The 16,235-nt window shown below is 40.3% G+C and overlaps 1 protein-coding gene across 1 annotated transcript; it reads left to right on the top strand.

Annotated features, from left to right (window-relative positions):
• The first annotated feature begins 762 nt into the window (after positions 1-762).
• slc17a6b (solute carrier family 17 member 6b) lies at positions 763-16,022 on the top strand. The gene is made up of 12 exons (XM_034874288.1): positions 763-1,653; positions 3,080-3,335; positions 4,265-4,383; positions 6,391-6,505; positions 7,771-7,858; positions 7,978-8,064; positions 8,343-8,485; positions 8,694-8,843; positions 10,099-10,231; positions 10,567-10,677; positions 11,492-11,619; positions 12,954-16,022. The coding sequence occupies exons 1-12, from the start codon at positions 1,580-1,582 to the stop codon at positions 13,293-13,295; spliced, it is 1,746 nt and encodes a 581-aa protein (XP_034730179.1). The 5' UTR covers positions 763-1,579; the 3' UTR covers positions 13,296-16,022.
• The last annotated feature ends 213 nt before the right edge of the window (positions 16,023-16,235 follow it).

Here is a 16,235-nt window from a genome sequence, read left to right as displayed (position 1 = left end):
GCATTTATTTATCCAGGTGACTTGATTGAGAACAATATATCATTTGCTACAACGACCTGTCACATTTGAAAAAGCAGCCTTCTCGTGTCAAACTCTTATGTCATTCTGCACAGTGAAGCTTAAACATTCAAGATACGCTACAATAAATAAAATACAATGCTGTGTGGAGGGTTACGTAAAGAAAAACAAACATGTTTTAGCCGAAATACATACATGTGCAAGAACATGAGAGCAGGCTGCAGTGTCAAGTGTGACCGCCAGATGGAGCCCAATACCAACAAATGACAAGAAAGACACTGCTCACTTTTCTCCTTTCTCTTTTGTTCTCTAATCCCATCTAGATCTAATTGAAAGATTTAGGATTACTATTGCTATTGTTGTTATGATATATTATTATTGTAATTGTATTGTTTTATTATTATTGTTGTAACAATTAGCATTAATGTTATTTTTTTTATAGGCTAGCCTTTTATTATTTGACTACATTTGGTCTGCAGAAAGATCGTTGTCGGATGACATATTCTTTAAAATCTCATAAAATATGTCTTTTTTTTGTAATGCTTCCGAAATTTCGTGCATGCTTCTGTGGGAACATGTGGTTACCGGGGGGGATGAAAATAGGCTTAAATTATTGATGGATTCCCACATTGAGCAAAGGAGCTTGTTGGAGGGGGGGGGGGGGGGGAATCCACTCCTGCTCATTTGGTTTCCATAGCACCGCCCTCGGGAGAGCTGCAGCTTTCATATACGGGGGTTGACTGTCCTTGTTTTTTTCTTTTAATACTTTTTAAGCATTAAAACGCCAAGTAAAAATATATAGGCCTAGGCTAATCGAAATCTCGGAAGTTGCAGGCCTATTATCTCTCGCATGATTTATGCTGCGAGATAAAGCAACGGGTGGAACTGTAAACGTGTCCTTTTCTCGCTAGTGTTTTATGAAATGACTATTATAAACCAACTCATATATATAAGCATTAACAAGTTATAGTTTGAATTTGGCCTTTGTGTGTGCTAAGCAGCTGGCCAGATGTTGGACGCAGAGCTGCTGTCGCTGACCTCGGTGCTGAACACGACGTCAGATGAACCTGCGCGCACCACAGGAGACACGATCCAGCCTCACTCCCTCTTTGATTTATTGAAGCATCTCCAAACACTTCTGCTTTCTTAACTTTGAGCTTTTTTAATTTAATCAATTTCTCTATCTCTCTCTTTTTCTTCCGGACAGATCCACAACAGATTCACGACGTTGGCTATCATTTTCACTCATTTTGGTTTTCCGTCGTGATGGCACTTGGCGCGGCTACTGTACGCCAGGCGGGAGATAAGCTGCCGATGGCTGGAGGCGCACAGATCGTCTGATTTCTCGCTCCCCCCCCCCACCCACCCCCCACCCCGATTTAGCGCTTTCATTGTGAAGATTAGACTCGTGTTTTGGATCGTCTCCTCCCTGGACTCAAAATTATCACAACTTCGTTTGTTGTTTTCGTTGTTGCCGCTGCAGTCGGCCATCCTGCGCCGTAACATGACGATTAAGCAGTAAAATAACAGTGAGAAATAGGTCGACACGTAGAAACTGGATATGGAGTCAGTGAAGACGAGAGCCGCGGCCGGGGTGAAGGAATTTGCGGGGAAGACCCTGGGTCATATGCACAGGTAAGGAAAATCCTTTTTTTCTGTCACGATTAGCGCGTGCCAATTTCCTCGCGCTAAAGTGTAGCCTACTTATTTGCATGCTTGGTTGTTTTTTAGTTTTGTTTTTTGAACCAGAGAGGAGTCAGGGTGGTGTGTAGGTCTGCAGGTCACCAATCACTGTTTTACAACTTACACGGACATAGTCACGCCTCTAGGAGTGAGAAGAAGAAGATTCAATCAAATAGGCCTGTGCGTGTGCGTGCGCGTGCGTGTGCGTGTGTGTGTGTGTGTGTGTCTGTGTGTGTGATGACAGAGGGTTTGGATGAACCTAAATGCCTGTGCGTGAGTCTCATTGGCAGAGGTTATAGCCCACAGCACGTGCAGGCCACGCGTGAAGCATTTCATGTCATCTTTAAAAATCAGTGGCGCACATATAATGAAAAACCTACAGCATGCGCCTCATATTCATTTAAAATCATCACGTTGTTCGTTTCACCCAACATGTTTTATATGAGGTTTCGATAAGACCTCTTGCTAGTTTTTACATCTCCAGCTCATTCCCTTTTGTCGCTTAAGCATTTGGGGCCTTGCTGTGTGTCATTCCTTACAGTGTGAAGTAGGTAGGCTACAGTGAAATCACATGCAATTGATGACCTGCAGAGGTTTCGTTTCAATGAAGTTCAGTTCTTTTTTTATTTTTCTGAGGCCTTTGATTAAAAGTCATACATCAATTTGCATTATATTTGATTATTTTTTGTGATCATTGTTAATTAGCCCTGTCCATCCGTTTCCAGACACATGCATTTAAATGTTTTTTATATTTTTGAAATCAGAATTCGGGCAAATCCCGTGTGGCATCTAAATGTGACTTTCCTGGAGAGAAAAAAGGTGGGCTTTGAGGAATGCCCACAGACGTGCGTGTCTGGAGGTGCTGCTCGGTCCAGTGAATGCTAATGAGTGGAGAGTCAGCAGGCTGCTGCAATGCGGTACGCCAGGTTACGGCTCCGCAGGCCAAGTTCGTTCGTTTCTTTCTGTTCATATTATGTTCGTATGCAAAAACAAAGAAGCACGTTTTTCCCTTTAATTCGTTGTTCATGTCTGTTGCGTCACCTGACGTGAATCCCAGAGATATGACGCTCCTAATAGTGTGACAGAAGAAAATACAGTATGGGGGCCTCTCCTCTAGTACAGCTGCTTAATTATGGGGATTCTGAGAGAGTTGCCTCCTGCATTGTGTTAACTAACATGACAAAAAATTTCAGATAGACACACAAACCACCCGAACTCCCAAGCACCCAATCTATAATGAAATATTACTACAACAAAAAAAATGGGCCTTGAAAATATTTTCTTTTATGGGAGCGAGCTTAGATTTTTGTATGGTGCATCAGCATTATATTTTATCAGGGGACACTCGCTAGACACTGTCCTCACCTGGCTGTTGCAGACTGATAGAGAGGAAACAGAAAACCGGGGAGGTGATCGAGCTGACGGAGGATGGGCGGCCCCGGGAGGCTGTGGAGAAGAAGCCCCCGCTGTGCGACTGCAACTGCTTCGGCCTGCCCCGCCGGTACATCATCGCCATCATGAGTGGCCTGGGCTTCTGCATCTCCTTCGGTATCCGGTGTAACCTGGGCGTGGCCATAGTGGGCATGGTCAACAACAGCACCATCCACCAGAACGGCAAGATCATCATCAAAGAGGTGTGGCAACGGCAGCGAGCACTGCTGACGTGAAAGCATCGTAGACATGCATGCCTCGAGACACAAGACATGACAAATAAATGAAGAGGAAGATTCATTCCTCCACACATGAGAAAGCTCACGGCACAAGCTTCATAGGCCCATGTAAGGCCTACTGTCATGTTAAGTCACACACTCACTTAAATGGTACCACTAACCATGGCTGGTGATTTCTTTTAAAAATGTATTTGGGCGTAAGAAATCATGTAGCCTAATGCACCTACGATATTTTAAAACATGCCCACATCTTTATTGCGCCATAGAGATGATCCTGTATCATAATGTCAGATAGCTTTTATAGCATTCTCTTTGGGTAATATGATGCAATTTTAAAATGATCAAATGCATCTTTGTATCCTGTGCAAAAAGCCCAAATCTTAGCCTATATAGCCTATATACAGCTTATTGCCATAGGCCTACTGTTGTACTAGGCCTATATAAAGTAGACCTACGTTCTTCCTTGACATCGGCCATTTGCATAAAGGACAAATGAGTTCAAAGACACACCAGGCCTGCTGTTTAAAATATGACTCCATTAGTGAATTTACAACCGCCCACGGGTAACATTTAAAATAGATAGGCTACTTATAGGCCTACATGTGTTTTTGCGTTTTGGTCAAATTAACCAAATAATCTTACCTTCATCCAACAGCTGACTTCCACACAGCTTCTCAGTGTGTTTTTTTTTGACAGTGGAGGACACATGGTTGATTTTGATGCACAGATCAATCGAAATCAACCGTAACAGGCCTTTTATAAACAGGCCCCAGACCAGTCCTTTCACATTAGAAGAATAAGCCTACATTTTTTCGTTGGTTTCTTGATGAATAACCTAAACATGTTCAACAGAGGTCATTTAACATGTTCATTTCTTGCATATTATCGCCCAGAAAGCCAAGTTCAACTGGGATCCAGAGACGGTGGGACTTATTCACGGATCTTTTTTTTGGGGCTACATCGTTACACAAATCCCGGGAGGATACATATGCTCCAGGCTGGCAGCAAACAGGTAGGCGGCTCTCCCAGGGAACAACCAGAAATACAACACAGTGACATTCACTTGGCGGATTATGACTGTTTTTTTAAGCCTACCATTGTTGGCCAATTAAACGAAATTACTGTTGACGGGACAATCCCTTCCTCACAATCCCATTTTGTAGCCTATTGTTTGTATTTTTTTTTAAATGAGTTGCATTTAGGAAACAAAAATGAACAGCATGGGACTGGAATAAATTCATAAAAAATGCAGCCAAGGCCAGAAATAAAAAAATGGCGTCATTCTTGCTGAATTATGAATTGAATTGAGTTAGGCTGAGTTTCAGTGTCCGCGTAACGGCAGCAGACAGTCGGTTGCTGTGAGTGATGCAGAGTGGAGGCTGAGCAGCGGGCTGGCAGGGCTGCAGCCCCGCGTCAGGGCTCTCTGCCACCTGTTAATGAGCTCCCTGGGGCTTTCATTCACATGGGCACTGCCAATGCGTCATAGTCATTGTTAGAAACACTGTAAGCCATAGCCTAGGCCTTGGCCTACTATATTATGGTGCACGTTTTAGGTATTGAATTTTGAAAATGCACTATGCGAATTGGTAACATTAGCCTACGTAAAGGGAAATGATTCCGCCTATAGCTCAACACGAGAGGCCTGAATCTTCAGCACCTTATCGTTTTTAAATTTAAAGGTAATGCTTATTAACTAATATTAGGCTAATTATAAAAAGGTGCAGCCAAAAGTAGCCAGTAGCTAACGCCTAGTCTAACAAATCTACCTGCTATACGCTAGAGCTGATTTTAATGTAGGCCCATCACTCTTTTTTTTTTTTTTTTTACATTTTGTTTCCCTGCACCCTGTTGTCTGTTCCTAGTATTGTTGATTGACACGTGGATGTAATCGAATCAATTGGTCTCGTGCCCAACAGTAGTCTCGACCGGATTAGGTCTTGTCCCCCGCGTGCGGATGAAAGGGGCGGGAAAACGTGACAGAAATGAGAAATAGCTCGGTGTTTACGGATGGCCTGGCCCTGCCTGCGCGTGCACTCACTCCGCTCAGCTGCTGGTAAAAAAAAGTCCTTTCTTTTTTTCTACCTTTAACGACGAAAACAAAGAAGACACCTCGTGTTCTTTCCTAATGATTCCTTACCGCCTTGGCTAGGCTACTGTATGAATGTGAATGAGCAGTGCTGTAGGCGTTTTAACAGCAGTGGCTGACACTCTCCTTTTTTAATATTGCTAATTAAGTCAAAATACGCAAATGTAAAAAACAGAAGTGAGCCATACATTATCTGTTTGCATCCATGCCTAATTCAATGACAACTTAAAAATGACATGTCATTCTTCACGAATAACATCTGTCAATGAAAGACTAGGCCTGCAGAAGTAAAAAATGGTTGCTAGGCGACCCATGCGACGTAGTGTGTGACTTTGGGGCGTTGCTGCTTTAAACATTTATTTTTATGACGTTGGAGGAGCACTTGCCAATCAGAACCGAGAACACAATGTACGAACAGCGTTGATGTGTGATATTTTAATTGACAGAGTATTTTAAATGTGACAGATTTCTGTTCTTTCCAAAAGGAGATAAAAACAAAGATACTTTTAATGGGCTGTCATGTAGAATACAAGTCGATAATCTTCCGTGGTTAATTTTAGAAAAATAAGGTGTAGGCTAATTCAAAAAACCTCATGGCCAATATTATCTTAAAAATGTCCTTAAAAAAAAGGTATTATTCATCTAAGGGTTCTAATATGATCTGCTCCTTGTAAACCATGGCACAAAGCTAAAATATGTTAATACAGTACATTAAGTTCAGAAGAAACGAAGAAGCGTTATTATTCGTCATATACAATCACAAGTACAGTAGCCTTTAATATACTATAACTCAATCTCTGAATTTATTAAGATAACCTAAACATTAGGAGCAGCGGATAGACACATGCAGGTTCCGGGGAAGAGTTAAAATAACCATAAGGGGAGTGACTATATTTAAAATGTGATATTTAAAAGATATCTTATCATTTTCAGGGTATTTGGTGCAGCCATCGTGCTAACCTCGATTCTCAACATGTTGATTCCCTCGGCTGCCCAAGTCCACTTTGGGTGTGTCATCTTTGTCAGGATATTACAAGGGCTGGTGGAGGTAAGAGAATGTTAACATCTTTATTTCTTCCCTACAATACAAATCATGGATCAATTAAATTTATTTACAACAATCTGCACTATTCTCACTATTTATAGAACATAAAGGTCATGTCTGATGTGCGTTTCTTTTATTGTGGCTATCCAAAGCTGATGGTTTTCAATAACACACAATACAGAGGGGCTTCCTGCAAATGTTACTCTATGAGAAAACCAAAGAAGGACTGTACCATGCACAGGGTATTTAATAGCAGAAATGTGAGATGGGCTGTATTGATTCAGTGCACTACAGCTGAGTGTTTGTGGGATAGTCCAGAGTCCAATTTGGGTGTCACACTTTGTATCCTGGAAACACAACAGCCAAGGTTTTCAGATAGATGCAAAGGAACATGCTGATTGGCAGAAGAGCATCAATCCTCTAGCTTCGTAGTGAAACATGACACACAGATATCTGCCTGCTGTGTAGTTGATGTTGGTGAGATGTGTCTGTTATCATGCAAAATACAGCAAGCTGATGCTACAGTTCTTACATATTATGCAAATATGACAGCCAATGGCATGTAAACATGATGTTGTTGGTGGGCATTTTTTGTACAGAGGGGGGATCTTTTTTAGGACAGGGGGAATGTCTGGCTTTTCTATTTTATTTCAATGCTTTTGGACAATTGGTTTCAAATGCTTAATCATGATGGTAGATCATTCTTTCACCAGTAGTGGCAGTAACATGTTCCAGTACACCTTTATTGAAGGCTTAATGGCACATATGATACATTTTGTGGAGAATAAAATATTATAGCGCACTGCACTCCTTCAAAAGTCTTTGCAGATTGTATTTACGTCAAAGTGGTTTGTTCAAATTAGTGGCTGATAAACATATAATGACTGCAGTGCTGCTTTGTTCCATGCACAGCTCATCAGGTCCTCTTTGCTCACGGTATCATAGCAATTTGTTCATGTTAATTACAAGGGTGACAATGTTAATGTTTGTTAGTTATTATCAGACATCTGTTGGCTCATGATCAAATCTGAGAGTGTATTCCCTCAGATTGTTTGTACATCCTACAACTCCCAAATGAGTTGTCTTTACTAGAAATTTGCGTTTTCCGATATGAAGCATTGACCACTCTGTAAATACATACATTTCTCAAACAAACTGTGTGTGTCAGACACTTAAAATAATACTGTAAAGAACATATAGTTCCAGTTTGCTGCTAATGTTTTTTTGCATGTTTCTTCACCATGAGTTAACACAGACTGTGTGTTTAGGGAGTGACCTACCCGGCCTGTCATGGCATCTGGAGTAAGTGGGCTCCACCGCTGGAAAGGAGTCGCCTGGCCACCCTCTCATTCTGTGGTATATACTTATTTCTCCTATTGGTATTTATAAATTTGTATCAGAAATGATGTGTTGCAGATGACTATATTGGTCGAGAAGCCTCCAAGCTTTTACTCCCCCGTTTCACTGTCTGTCAGGCTCTTATGCTGGTGCTGTGATAGCGATGCCTCTGGCTGGAATCCTGGTCCAGTACTCAGGCTGGTCCTCTGTGTTCTATATCTATGGTAAGATTGCGTGATGATGCATGTGTGTGTGTGTGTGTGTGTGTGTGTGTGTGTCTGTGTGTGTTTGTGTGTGTGCCCCCCCGCCCCACAAATGTTTTAGTTTGTCAATAAATAACCCCCCATGTTTCTCTTTGGACTGGATACAGTCCTGGCTGGGTTTAATTCTCTCAGGCAGTTTGGAAAGATCAGACTGCCAAACACTCACTGTGTGTATTATTGCTGAGGTCAGAATTAACTGCAGTTCTTCATCTGACATGCTATCTCTGTGTAATATGCAGGATGCTTTGGCTTGTTCTGGTATTTGTTCTGGATCCTTGTGTCTTATGAGAGCCCCGCCGTACATCCTACAATCACCGATGACGAACGCTGCTACATTGAGGAGAGCATTGGAGAGAGTGCCAAGCTATCGGGTCCTTCCGAGGTAACATCAGAGTCTTAAGAAAGACAATAAATATAACCTACTCCTCCCAACGTTCTTTGTTTTTCAACCTTTCGTGTTGTAACGGGTGCTAGAATAACCAACACAACACCATGTTCCAGTTTCAACAGCCATTCCCATCCCCTTTTGTCAGAGAGACATGAATGTACAGTATGTGTAAAATGCACTCCTTTTGGATGATCTATTCCAGAAATTCAAGACCCCTTGGAGGAAGTTTTTTACTTCAATGCCCGTCTATGCAATCATCGTGGCCAACTTCTGCAGGAGCTGGACGTTTTACCTGTTGCTGATTAGCCAGCCTGCATACTTTGAGGAGGTCTTTGGCTTTGAGATAAGCAAGGTGAGCTTACAATACAAGTCACCGGACAACTGACAAATATGCAGCACGAATTGAAAGATCAACAAACTGTTTTTGAATGCTCTGTAGATAAACACTACACCAGTGGTAACCGTTTCATTGTGACACTTTGTTCTTGAAATAATTTATCCTCAACATCAATGTCAGTGCAACTGGTGGCCTGAGGGTCATTGTCATGGACTGATAGATTACATTAGAAGGCAGCATTGGTCCCAATGGAAAAAAACGATTGTAAAAGTCACTGCCATCACAAATTAATTAACAGTGATGGTTTTTAAGGTGAAATGCCATGGGTTTCCTGTAATAGAAAGATAAAATATAGCTCAGAAAAAGGGATTCATGTGGAATAAAAACATAAAATCAATGTAACCTATAACCTCAGATGTAAATTAGCTCTATACTAGCTATTATGCAACGCATGAAATGGTAAAAATTTTTATCAAGATTGTACACAATCTCTTAAAGCCCTTTAAAACTTCATGTCTTATTTCCAATCTTACAGTATATTTCATATCATTTCATGTTTCATATTTTATGTTTCATAGTTTCATATCTCAAAGAGATGTTTTGCTGATTTGAATCCAGCTCTGTGTCGTGGCAGTGTGTGCAGAGTGTGCAGAGTGTGCAGATGAATGATGTCTGGTTTCCCTCTGTGCCAAAGTGCACAGCTCTCCCCACGGAACGGAGCGGCGGAGGTGTGTGGAGATCTGCCGGATAACACAATACGTGCACTGGTGGCGCAGAGGGAAGCAAAATTCCCTTCATCTAAACACACTTCCCACACAAAGATGAGCTGGATTTAAATTGGCAGAGTACCTCTTTAAGTATTTATAACATCAACAATTTATGATTAAATAAGAAACAATCAAAGTAAAATTTGGGGAAAGCATTTGTGTTTATAATTGTTAAATCAGTAACACTCAGAATATCAGCTAATTGTATTCTATTCACCATGCAGTGCACTGCTTTTACCCATTTCATTTGTGTCCAAGTTCTGTGTGAAATGTATCCATCATTGTGCCCTCAACATTTTTGAAAATTGAACAAAAAAGCAGTACCCATTGCAACAATCCCACAATAAATGTTTTGGTATTTGTAGATGCAAAAAATAAAAAAAAACAGTCGGGAAACACTGTCCTTGTCAGTTTTGACACAAAATTATGATTTTTTTTTAAATTTATTGTGCTGTCCTATCATACCGCAGCTGATTTGGTTGACTTTCTGCATGTGGTTGCAGGTCGGCATGCTGTCTGCTCTGCCACATTTGGTGATGACCATCATTGTGCCCATCGGGGGCCAGCTGGCTGACTACCTACGCAGCAGAAACATCATGACGACTACCACTGTCAGGAAAATCATGAACTGTGGAGGTGATAAGTCTGAATTGAGGATGAAATATCCTTTTCACACCTCTCTCTCTGCACAGTTATAGGGTGTTACTTTCATGGTGTTAGAATCATACCGATTCTTTTTCAGTTGCTCTTCACTGCCAGAGACATGGTTGTGTTTATATTTTTGTGAAATCTATCTGCTCAATACTTAGTTGACCAGCTGATTGTGACTGTGCATTGATTTCAAATCTGTCGCTTACATAATTGAGTGCAAGCCATGTATCATGCTTAATTCAATTGGCACCGCGATGACCAACAGCCTGTGGGCTTTGTGTGTTTCCGTGTGTGTGTGACCTGCTGTCTGTCTCTGTTAGGATTTGGCATGGAGGCCACATTGCTTCTGGTGGTAGGATATTCCCACAGCAAAGGGGTGGCCATTTCCTTCCTGGTGCTGGCAGTGGGCTTCAGTGGATTTGCTATATCAGGTCAGTACAAATAAAACACACACACATTCTGCTCAATCAGAATGTAACTTATATCCAATTTAGGATATGAAATACAGTAGTTAAATAATAAATAAACGTGACAACGATAAGGTCGTACTGGGTCTAACGTAGTGTGGCTAGTGGTAAGTATATTTTTCACAATACAAGGGCCAACAGATGGGGGTGTCTAAGGAAAGGCTAATAAGCCAAATGTTAAGGGTATACATTTGTGAATATGTTGAATACCTTTCACAACAACAACTGTTGGAGTTACTGTGCTGTTTCCTGGCATAATTTCGAAGAAAAAAGCCTGTACTTCATAAAAGAATTTAAACAAGGAAAATCCGATTCAGATTTCAGATATAAGATTTTTACTGTCTGACAAAAGGAACCTCTCAGCTATTTATGTCATTCATTCAGCAGATATTTTAACCTTAATGCTGAGGTTTGTGACTGGGTACAAAATCAGCTTCTTGCTTGTTGTTCTTGAGCTTTCTGCTGAAGTGTTTAATAATTCAGTGCTAGTTGTCTCGGGGGATTTGCCAGAAAGGCACCGTGAGGCAGATCGCGAGGACACTTACTCATTCAACCAGTCGGAGTGGGGGAGGAGAAGGATGCGTGGCGAGTTTCTGCCAATTTCTGCAACAAGATGGTCTCCATTTGTGCTACTTTTATCAACAACTGTGTCTTTCCTATTTTGCTTTTATTATGTAATAATGTCACAGTGATGCCACAATTTGGCATTTTAATGTGGTAATCTGACAATCAACACTATTTTGATTTTGTGTAAAAAGTTGTTTTTTTGCTCTGTCAGGCTTTAATGTCAATCACCTGGACATTGCTCCACGCTACGCCAGTATCCTAATGGGCATCTCCAATGGTGTGGGTACCCTTTCTGGGATGGTATGCCCAATAATTGTTGGTACTATGACAAAGAACAAGGTAAGTGGTTCTACATTCAAGCACACGCCATGTCAGCAACAAAGATCCTCTCATTTCATGTGTGCAATAAGTGTTTTAGTTCTTAAAGAGCTAGATAAATAAACAACACTTAGCCTATTATTAAGGCCCCTTATAATATGCAATATAGACTGTTAAAGACATGGTTCACACTGAAATGTAGCTGTAAGCAGACATAGGTGTTTATTCATGCATTTTTCCAAATCCTATGCATCCAGAGACAATTTCTTTAAGACTGCAAGGGAAGCTAGGCTTCCACTAAAATGTAAAAAAATTTATGGTCAAATAAGTGCTATTATGATTACATTTTATTGACTAAAAATGCGTTACAACACATTCGTCTCGAAGACAAGTTTATTCAGAATCAGCTCCAAATAGCTGGTCAACTGACTTGATTTCCTTCTCAGACATTCCCCTAGAGTCACAGTGCATGTCCCTGTTGAAGCCTAGCGTCCGTGGACTTCAGTTGGGCTGCTCTCAAAGTTTTTTTTCAGTGCTTTGAAACTAGATGGTCATTGGATAAATGTTGCGATTATGTCCTGCACGCGGACGCTCAGTGTCTTTGGGGGTGAATGGAGGAGGGGCTGGCCCGAAAGCTGGGCTTCTGCGTGATGATTGGAGGGTTTGTCGAAAGGCTGCATCTTCTTTTTGATTGACAGTGATTTTGTACTACGAAAAGTTGCCGAAGCTATACAAGCTCAGTCCCATCGTCCCAAGTGTAGTCGAACACTACTGCAACCTATTACTTGGTAATTGCTTGGCAAAATTGCTGGCCAATTTTCATCATACATTTCATACAGTTATACACCACATTCCTTGTTTCAGTTTAACCTAGTTCCTACATTTCCTCCTTTGAGTTTAACATCAGCAGATCAATACCTAACATTGATTTAGTGCAAACGATATAGAAAAGTAACAGGTCTTTTCAGCTCTTGTAATTGCAGGACATGGTGTACTAATAGGACATTACGATAACAATGTATTATATCATAATAATTATTACAAAGCACACACAATTCAGTTTCAGAAAAAGACAGATACATGACTAACTAATAGGACTTATACTTAAAGCAAAACGCTCCCCAAAATCCAACCTAGAATCTTTTTGTGAATGTACCCGAGTCAAATTTTTGTTTAAAAGCATAATTAGGATGGTGCCAGTTTTAAGATTGACCGAATTTTAGTTTTCAGTCGAATGGCCTTTTGAGTAGATTTTTTTCATTGGCTTTCTTCACAAAAAGAAACATATAAAAAATCTCCAGATGTTTCTTTAAAGGGTTTAAGATACAACAACTTTGTTTTCCTTCTTTCTCCAGACTCGAGAGGAGTGGCAGTATGTGTTCCTGATCGCCGCCATGGTGCATTATGGAGGAGTGATCTTCTATGGAATCTTTGCGTCGGGAGAAAAACAGCCGTGGGCCGACCCAGAACTGACCAGTGAGGAGAAGTGTGGCTTCATAGACGAGGACGAGTTGGCAGAAGAGACGGGTGATATCACTCAAAGTTATGGTGCCTTTGGAGGTCCGCCAAAGTCCTACGGTGCAACCACGCAGGTGAACGGAGGCTGGGCTACAGGTTGGGAGAAGACGGAGGAGTACGTCCAGGAGGAAGCCCAGGCAGGAGGCTATGGATACAAGAAGGATGAGGGATACTCCTAGACCAAACACACGTTCACTGACACATGAGTAGACTTATTCTCCTGAGTGTGCATCAGTTTAGTCATAAAAATATCAACAAATGAGAAACAAGAAAACCTACAATCTAGTGTTGTATTGTTTGCACAAATTCTAAAAAGAAATATTTAAAAAAGTATCAACTAAAGATTTGTAAAATGTGTCAAGAATTCAAATATATTCAATTAATAGAGGTGTAACACATATCAAATTGGCAGCCTGTATATGTAGTATTATGCATATTGTTAATAGATATATTCATTTGGAGTGCAGTGTGTAAATGTGAATATTTTTATCCCATCCGCCAAGGCTTTCTGACCACACTGAAGCCTGTAGGGTTCCATAGAAGCTGCCCATCAGAACCATTCCCTTATTTATCAAATTAACTGGTACACTACAAGGTCCTACAAGCCAGCCATTACAGTGTATAGATATGTCACTGCACATCGTTGTAAACAGAAACTAGACACTGTGTTGATATAGATTGAACTGTATCTCTCCTGAATGCACTCAGAGTAGTGTGTCCTTTTAATGCACAATATGATGATTTTTGCTTTCTTATCACTGGCTTCTGTGTGTGTGTGTGTGTGTGGGTATGTGTGTGTGTGTGTGTGTGTGTGTGTGTGTGTGTGTAAAAATGTTCTGGTGTAAGTGACCTAGTGTAGACATATGAGTGTCATGCAATGACTTGTGATGACCGTTTGGTTACACTTGTGTAAGGTAAAAAACAATGCTGTCCAATGTGTGCTATATGCGATCCATTTTGTACCTCTGCAGCTGAGCGTTTGATTTTAACAAGTTCAACCCGTCACATCTCAGCAGTATAGTGCAGGAGTAAAGCCATTCTCATCATTATACTCACCATGACTGTCAAAATTCTAGCAGTACCAATGCATTGTTAAATGATTCATCTTAAATAAAACATATATGACAGAGATAACTAGACAGTAAAGATGTATAAGAGTTTATAGATTCAATTTAGACCAAGAGATGTAAGGTCTTACGACTAAATGAAGAGTTTGTGCAATGCGAAGACTTTGGTAACGTACAGATTAGCCAAAATCAGTATGAGAGTCTTACCATATTAGCGTAGCAAATCTAATGTTGAATCAGAAGGGGAGAACAAATTATATTTAAAATAACGTAAAGGATATTTACATGATCAAATGGATGAGATGGTAATTCTTAATGTTAAGCACCTGAAAACAAAGTATTTCTAAAAACAAATATTTATGAATATGAAGCAATTTAAGTCAAAAAAGAAAATAAATCTGTCATGTGAAATAATAAAAACTTCTAACATTAGCAGGAGTCTAAGTGTTAATGTAGGATCACACTGATAAAAGTGAGATGCCGATTGAGAAAACGTCTTTTCCGGGCCTTTTAAAACTAAAGGGAGAAGAGTTTAAAATGTCAAATGACAGAAGTCGAAGTGAACATTCCACTACAATTGTTTGAATGTTTACATAGATCTATGCTTTGCATAAAGTTCACCAAACAGAATATTTCTATCCGCAATTACAGAAAAGCAGCATGGGCAATCACAAATGAGTGCAATTTGGACAAACTGCCATTTGTCCATTTCCATCACAAGATGGAAGTAAGCTGAGACATTTTATGATTTGAAGTATAATGTCATGGCCTGACTGGCAATGAAAAGGTAATTAGGCTCCTGAATAGAAAGAACAAGCAAAACACCTCCAGAATCTGTTTTGTCCTCATTCTGCACTCACACCGACAAGGTCTGAAGGGGATGAATCCTGTCACATCTACGGAGACCTTAAATCAGCACTTCACAATATAGATGTGTGTGGATGTGTATTTATGCATGGAACAAAGTGAAACTTGTAGTGTGTCTTTTTTTTCTTCTTTTTCAAACTTATTTGTCTTTGTCTCAGAAACTGTTACTGATGCTTCAATTTCTTTGCACAATCAACCAAAGGTGAAAAGCAGAGCTAGGTTTTTTTTAAGGGAGTACAGACCATCAGCAGCGAGGTTCCAGCATTAGGACCCCAAAGTGTGCAGGTGGCACCAAAACATTACTCAGTGTACAAAGCAATAAATCCATAGTAACAGTTCTGGTCAAAACATCATGAACAGTCATGTAACTGTTTTTATGCATTTGTTTAAGAGTCGTGTTTTTTGTGATAACAAATGTAGAAAATAAATACTTGTAAGTCAAAAACATAGAAATATACTGTATGTATGACAAATATAGTAGTAGAGTCCAACACAAACGTCTTTGACAACAAAAAAGTGCAAGGAGTTTGTGACGGGGCTGCTCACCCGATGAGAATGATAAAAAGAGCTCCAGCGGATGCTCTTCTTCTTGTTTTTTTATTGTTATCGTCTCTCTCTCTCTCTCTCTCTCTCTCTCTCTCTGTCTTCACTTTTTAGTTTGATTAATGTTCTTTAGTCAGTGGCTGGAACCCCGTTTCCCTACTTAACCACACATACCTTCCCCCCACCCTGGTAAAAACTGATTTCATTGTTACAATAATCATTGACATTAAGAATAAAACCTAAACAGGCGAGTCTACATTTTCAAAAATGACAAATGTGCAACCTGAAGTAATTAAAAGTTTCCTGTTGTTGTGCCTCTGAAGTTAAAGTGTGATTCTATGGCTTCTCTTGCTGTGTAAATTGAGAGGTTTGTTGGTGTTGAAATGAAATACTCTATATCCTTTTTTGATAAAAAAGCAAAGAAATCTGTGTGTCCCAACTATTTGTGACAAAGACAGTGCTGAAGAACATAACTCCTAGAAGGGCATTGTGTTTTTCAACTTTATAAATTTTTTAGCAACTTCCATTGCTACACATACCGCTAGGTGCCGTACTCACATGGTGCTGTCAGGTAAAACAAGCATGCAATACTGATTGTTTTGAACAGGTGGGGGCAGTGGGAACAATTTGTGAATACGATCA

This window comes from Etheostoma cragini, chromosome 1 (assembly GCF_013103735.1).
Source record: "Etheostoma cragini isolate CJK2018 chromosome 1, CSU_Ecrag_1.0, whole genome shotgun sequence".
In the NCBI taxonomy this organism is placed as follows: Eukaryota; Metazoa; Chordata; class Actinopteri; order Perciformes; family Percidae; genus Etheostoma; species Etheostoma cragini.
This window is presented reverse-complemented; position numbering and strand designations above follow the sequence as displayed.

Excerpts from the sequence above, each read along its gene's own strand:
- slc17a6b (XM_034874288.1), top strand. The coding sequence starts at position 1,580 with ATGGAGTCAGTGAAGACGAGAGCCGCGGCCGGGGTGAAGGAATTTGCG. Across the intron at positions 1,654-3,079 it reads ACCCTGGGTCATATGCACAG|ACTGATAGAGAGGAAACAGA; the intron begins GTAAGGAAAATC and ends TGGCTGTTGCAG. Across the intron at positions 8,844-10,098 it reads TTGGCTTTGAGATAAGCAAG|GTCGGCATGCTGTCTGCTCT; the intron begins GTGAGCTTACAA and ends ATGTGGTTGCAG.